General features: G+C 37.6%; 1 protein-coding gene across 13 annotated transcripts in view; it reads left to right on the top strand.

The window, feature by feature from the left end:
- The window catches only part of PRRC2C (proline rich coiled-coil 2C), a 112548-nt gene extending 106194 nt beyond the window's left edge, over positions 1-6354 (top strand). For 6 of the 13 annotated variants that reach the window (XM_017530022.2, XM_017530019.2, XM_017530021.2 and 3 more), the window contains exons 31-35: positions 491-709; positions 1136-1239; positions 1864-1990; positions 2873-3109; positions 5209-6354. In XM_017530022.2, coding sequence (XP_017385511.1) covers positions 491-709; positions 1136-1239; positions 1864-1990; positions 2873-3109; positions 5209-5466 — 945 coding nt within the window. In that variant the 3' untranslated portion in view covers positions 5467-6354. Of the gene's footprint in view, positions 1-490; positions 710-1135; positions 1240-1863; positions 1991-2872; positions 3110-4653; positions 4707-5208 lie in introns of all 13 variants that reach the window. The other 7 variants (XM_017530029.2, XM_017530027.2, XM_017530025.2 and 4 more) reach the window with 5 other exon arrangements.
- Positions 6355-6358: the final 4 nt, after the last annotated feature.

The following is a 6358-nucleotide window of genomic DNA, read 5'->3' as shown; positions in this document are numbered from 1 at the left end:
GATCTCAGCTCACTGCACACTCCACCTCCCGGTTCTAGCGATTATCTTGCCTCAGCCTCTCGAGTAGCTGTGATTACAGGCATCTACCCCCATACCCAGCTAATTTTTTGTTTGTTTGTTTAGTAAAGACAGGGTTTCCCCATGTTGGCCAGGCTGGACTCAAACTCCTGATTCAAGTGATTCGCCCGCCTCAGCCTCCCAAAGTGCTTTACAGGCGTGAGCCACCACTCCTGGCCTTGGTTTCAAATTCTCTACTTGTGGTGTCATATCAGCCTCTCAGAAGCTTTGGAGCATTTTAGATTTTGATTTTCAGATTAGAGTTAACTCAGCTTGTGGTCATTAAGCAAAATAAATATGTGAAATGTATTAGATTGATGTGTTCTGTTTTAAATCTCACTCAAAAGAATGTAAAGAGTTGTGTATAATTATATAGATATGTCTGTAGTAAACAGAAACAAATTGCTGCAGTTTCTCTTTACTTATTTTCTAGGTTACAGTACCTTTACCAGCATCCCAACTCTCCTTGCCTAATTTTGGATCTACAGGGCAACCTCTAATTGCTTTGCCTCAGACTCTTCAGCCCCCGTTACAGCATACCACTCCCCAAGCACAGCCTCAGAGTCTGAGCCGTCCCGCACAAGTAAGCCAGCCTTTCAGGGGATTAATTCCTGCTGGAACACAGCATAGCATGATTGCAACAGCAGGAAAAGTAAGTAAAGAGACATTTGCACAGGTTATTTGAGAATTTAATGTAGTGTGTTCAGATATATGCATCTGTGTTATCTAAAAAACTAAACTGCGTCAGTTTTTACCACCCTGCAGAAAATCTCAAACCCTACTATATTTACATTTTATCTATTTACTTTTAATGTGTTTGGCCCCATCTAGTTTTTACCTAGTACAAAGAATTCACAGATTTATTGAAATAATTGGATTTATAGTGTCTGTTAGGCCTATTTAATTATAAGTCTGTTTGGTCTGATAATTCCATAATTCTTGAATCGTAACTATAGGAGTTTTGTGCTAAGGTTCTTTCCCCTTTCCTAGATTATGTCTTCACATATAGGACATGTAAATACAGCACTTAGCTTATAGAATTAAAGAAATGTTAAGTTTATTTTATGCTTTTCCTCAGATGTCTGAAATGGAACTAAAAGCCTTTGGAAGTGGCATTGATATAAAACCAGGCACACCTCCAATCGCTGGTAGAAGCACCACACCAACATCCAGTCCCTTCCGGTAAAATGTGCATTTAAATTTGCTTATGAAATTCCAAAATAGTCACTATTTATTAAATACTTAATATAGCATCAGTCTTGTGTGACATAATCCCTTTTCCAAGCAGAAAAGGATTATTAAGACATTCTTTTTGATAGTTTTGTCTAAAAGATTAAGCTTTTAAATTATTTAAAATGTGTTTGGTTTGTTGTACTGTATTTTAAGTAAATCACTTAGATACAAAGTAAAACTTTTTTTATTTTTTGAGACAGTCCCACTCTGTTACCCAGGCTAGTGTGCCGTGGCATGATCATAGCTCATTGCAACCTCAAATACCTGGGCTCAAGTGATCCTCCTGCCTGAGCCTCCTGAGTAGCTGGGACTACATACACATCCCGCCACACCTGGCTAATTTTTTTAAAAAATATTGTCCAAGCTGGTCTCAAACCAGCCAAAATAGCTGGTATCCTTTCTTACCTCTGCTTCTCCAATGTCTCTATTCTACCAGAATGTTTTGGTAACTCATCATAGTAAATTTTTACTAACTACCAAGTATGATGAAAATACCAAGAATGGTGTTCACAAAAACTAACAGCATTATTTACTTGGTATTACTGTACTGACTACTAATGGCTTCTTCCCAAGGGCTACTTCTACAAGTCCGAACAGCCAGTCCAGCAAAATGAACAGCATTGTCTACCAGAAGCAGTTCCAATCAGCCCCTGCCTCTGTGAGAATGACACAACCATTTCCTACACAGTTTGCACCCCAGGTGGGCAGACATAATTGAGAAATGAGTATATTTACTTACAAATAGTTGCTAATCTGGAAAAATTATGACCTTGCTTTATGTTAACCAGTTAAGAAGTACAGTTTTTAATAAAAATTAGTTTCTGAATTTAAGAGTAAATTTATGATACATAGTCTGCAATTTATAGCCAGACATAGAAATTGTTTAGTTCTAAAGCAGACAAGAGAAATAGTTAAGAGATTCCCCACACAGCTCTGATAATTTGAGTCCTTTTCCTTTTAACTTTTTTTAAGGAGTTGACTTTTCAGCGAAGGGTCCCAGTGCTTGAAGTTTTCTAGGTTTAAAGTTGATTTTTAATTTTTTTTTCAAAGATATCTATGTATACTTGAGAGAAAATTTCCAAAAAGATGTTTTAATACATGTATAAAAATGTTGGCTTCTCTTCCCCTTGCTGATGATATAAAAGGACTAACTAAGAACTCTCACAAACTAGAATTAGTTCACAAACTAGAACTGGTTCCTGAGAAATTCACATTTGTTGAACTAGTATTGATTTTATTTACCTTCAGATTATGTTTGTTATAGGTGTGTGCCTTTTCTGTAACTGTACCTTTTAAAAAGATAGCCTAATTAAAAGTCTTTGTATCCTGCCTTCAGAATTTACAGCTGAGATGCTAGGACCAACTGAAGTGCCATAGCATGCCTTGCCTAATTTTTCCGTTAAACTCTCCAAGCATGGCTTGTTTATTCTTTGTCCTTGCTAATGGATTGGCACAATCCATACACTTCTGTTCACTGGTAGGATGGGCACATTTACTCTGGGATAAGCCAACCTGGTCTAGTTGGCGTTTTTTTTTTTTTTTTTAACAGTTCAATGTTGTATGTCTTGTTTTTTTCACTCAGATTCTCTCTCAGCCTAACCTGGTCCCTCCATTGGTAAGAGCCCCACATACTAACACCTTCCCAGCGCCTGTTCAGAGGCCACCAATGGCACTGGCCAGTCAGATGCCTCCTCCGCTGACCACAGGCCTCATGAGCCATGCTCGTTTGCCACATGTAGCCAGGGGTCCTTGTGGATCACTATCTGGAGTCAGAGGTAATCAGGCCCAGGCTGCGTTGAAGGCTGAACAAGACATGAAGGTTAGTACAGTGTTAACAGCCAACAGATCAAGAATCTGTTTCTGAACCATGTCTTAAAATGCCTCTGGACCCATAACTGTATATCCAGGCATTCATTGTCTTAGCAGACTTTACCAAGCTAACTACTTTTATTCATTCCCTTTTTTTTCCTCCTTTTTTCCCCCCATTCCCACTCCCTCCATCTTTTTTTTCTTTTTGTTTCTTTTTTTCTTTTTCTTTTTTTTTGCAACTGTAGTCAGGAAACGAATTAATGTATTAAACTGTGGCCAAATGAATTGTTATAAAATAAATATTTGAGGGAGATCTGAGTTTAGATGCAATTTTTTTAATAGCAAAGAAGTAATATGAATTATTATAGATTTCCCTGTTTGCTTTTTCTTTTATTTTTTATTTATTTATTTATTTTTTTAATTTTCTTCTCCCCTTTCCCCTAACTGTCCTCCTCCCGTCAGCTTATAATATAAATCATGGTTATATGAAAACTCTGGAATGGGTAAGATGTGTTACCTATCTTGGTGTTTTTCCATTATGAGTCATCAAAGTACAGTTTTCTTCTCAAACTGTTTTCATACCCTTTTTTGTCCTTCCACATGAGGTGGTTGTATTCCACAGTGGATTGTGCAGTTTTAGATGAAGAACTCAGAAAAGCACTTTGGGATCCTTCATGACGAAAGGCACTGATAAACATGAGGTTTGCTAATGCAGAAAGAGTGCCTTTAGGAGTCTGTGTGGGGACAGTTTTGTAGCATAAACCTTACATGTCTGCCAGAACAGCCAGTTGAATCAGTTTATTTCTATATTTACTTTAGGCTTGACTTTCAAGGTTCTTAGTAATTGTTGCCTGTTTTGTAACTACATATGTCATCAGATCAGCCTAGAACAAAGAAAAGCTTACTGCTTTCAGGGAAATGTGCATAGTATTGCTTTACTCTGAATTAGAAACATGTTTATGATAATCCTATTAGAAAGTTTGAATGATTAAAGTTTCTTTGTGAGGCAACATCCCTAGTGTTTCTGATCCTGAGTAATCAAATATAAAGACTACCCAGCAGTAAAACTTTTATTAAATAATTATCTACTTTCATTAAGGCTGTATGCCCAGGATTTCCATCTGTTTGTTATAATTAGAAATACCAGTGTGAGTGAAACTCTTTGGAAATTATTTGGCCTTGGTTTCCAGTTCTGCTTCTGGCTCCTTGGCTCTTGATTTTCACATATTCCCATGTTGAAAATAACATTAGAGCTTAATAATCTTAATGGGGTGGGAGAGGGTACAAGTGTCTTGAAAATTGCTTCAGATGTTTGGATAGTACAGGTTACCTGTAGAACATGAAGCAGTTTTTATTATATGCAAGAAGGATGGAAACAAGTTTTAATTGTGAATGTTACAGTGGTAAAATTTACAGATTGACGTAAGTATTTTTTGGGGGCACATAGCCAAAACTAAGAAATTATTTTACCAGCTCAGAATGTGGTAGGAGCTATCAGAACTTAGTGATCAAGTGAAGTCGTAGTTACTAATTTCTGATGCTCTTCCCCTGCAGAAGAGAGCTGTGGGAAGAGGACTCAGCCACAAGACATTTGGTCCTAGGTGTTGGTAATGCCACAATATAAGTGCTTCCTTTTCATTTTATTGTAGACCACATATTGATAACTAGAAGTTTTAAGTGTTACATGTGTGTTTTCAGATTTGCAAGCAGGTTCCCTAACTAAAATTTAATATCAATAAGCTTTGTTCCAGAAAAGACACAAATCAGCAGCAATTTATATTTTATTATTTTATCAGAGGGCAGACCTTGAAAAGGTGGTGGGAGGTGGTCCTGTGGTTTNTTTTTTTTTTTTTTTTTTTTTTTTTTTTTTTTTTTGTTGTTGTTGTTGTTGTTGTTGTTGTTTTTTGTTTTTAATTACATGGAATATTTTTGAAAATAGGAAGAAATCTATGCATTAAAAACTCAGAGATCAATGAGGTACTTTTGGCTTGGGCCAAACCAGTGTGGGGAAAACTGATTTGTGATTGGTAAAATAATTTGAACCAACGTTGATTTGACAGGCTTTGGTAATGCTACAGTATTTTCAGTTGTTCTTTCTCATTTTTTAAGGCAAAGCAGAGAGCAGAGGTTCTTCAGTCCACGCAACGGTTCTTCTCTGAACAGCAACAGAGCAAACAGATAGGAGGCAAAGCCCAGAAAGTGGACAGTGATTCAAGTAAACCTCCTGAAACACTGACTGACCCTCCTGGTGTCTGTCAGGAAAAAGTAGAAGAAAAACCACCCCCTGCACCCTCCATAGCCACCAAACCTGTTAGAACTGGACCAATCAAACCTCAGGCGATCAAAACCGAAGAAACAAAATCTTAAAGGCTATGGTTTGTTGCGGGAGATTGGTTGGGGGGAGGGAAAACATGGAGAAATAAATCAGATAATGCCAGCAGCCAAGGGGCAAAATGGCCTGTGACATTATCCTGTTCAGAGCCTGGAGATGTACAAGGGACATAGGCGTAATTTACCCTGACACACAGCTGCTGTACCAGTAAAAACGAGGCTTTGCAAGCTTGCACCTACTATATAACATGCGCTCGGTTGATGGCCATGCATCTTCAGTCAGAATTTATACAGAAATATATGCACCCATTGTTTTGAGTGCATATAATTTAGACCTAAAAATCTTTTTGACTAGATGAAACACCAGAAATATAAGGAAAATAATACAGCAGAGGAATAGCTCAGCCTGAACAGTGTGGTGGTCCCAGCTAATTACATGAGGTGCAGTTTTTTTGCTCCCTTCTGTTCTTTGGATATGGTTGTGGCGTTTGTAGGCTTGGCGGTTAAAGGACTGAAGATAACTGGTGCTGGATAGAGGAGCCTTTATTTTTATTATGGCAGCTTGCTATTTTTATAACATGGTCATTGAGTTGAAAACAATCAAAGTACAGTAGCAACTGATCTTCCCTTTTTCCTGGATGAGTGAGCAGATGATTAAATACTGATGTCAGTATCCCTGAACCACATAAAAGTGAGCAGTGTTTGGCTCCACTTCTGTTTGAAATGATACTGTGTTTTGGTTGTAGTCCGAAGCTTTGAAGCGCTACTTAGCATCTCCTTTCTTCCATGGAGCTCTCATCATTCAAACATGACAGATTGGTAAAATACTAGTTAGGTTGAGTCTTCCTTGCCCCCACTCAGTCATCTTTGAATGAATCCCATAGTTTGGGATTTTTTTTCTTTTCTTTCTTTCTTTCTTTCTTTCTTT

Source organism: Cebus imitator, unplaced genomic scaffold, assembly GCF_001604975.1.
Source record: "Cebus imitator isolate Cc_AM_T3 unplaced genomic scaffold, Cebus_imitator-1.0 Scaffold62, whole genome shotgun sequence".
Classification (NCBI taxonomy): domain Eukaryota; kingdom Metazoa; phylum Chordata; class Mammalia; order Primates; family Cebidae; genus Cebus; species Cebus imitator.
This window is presented reverse-complemented; position numbering and strand designations above follow the sequence as displayed.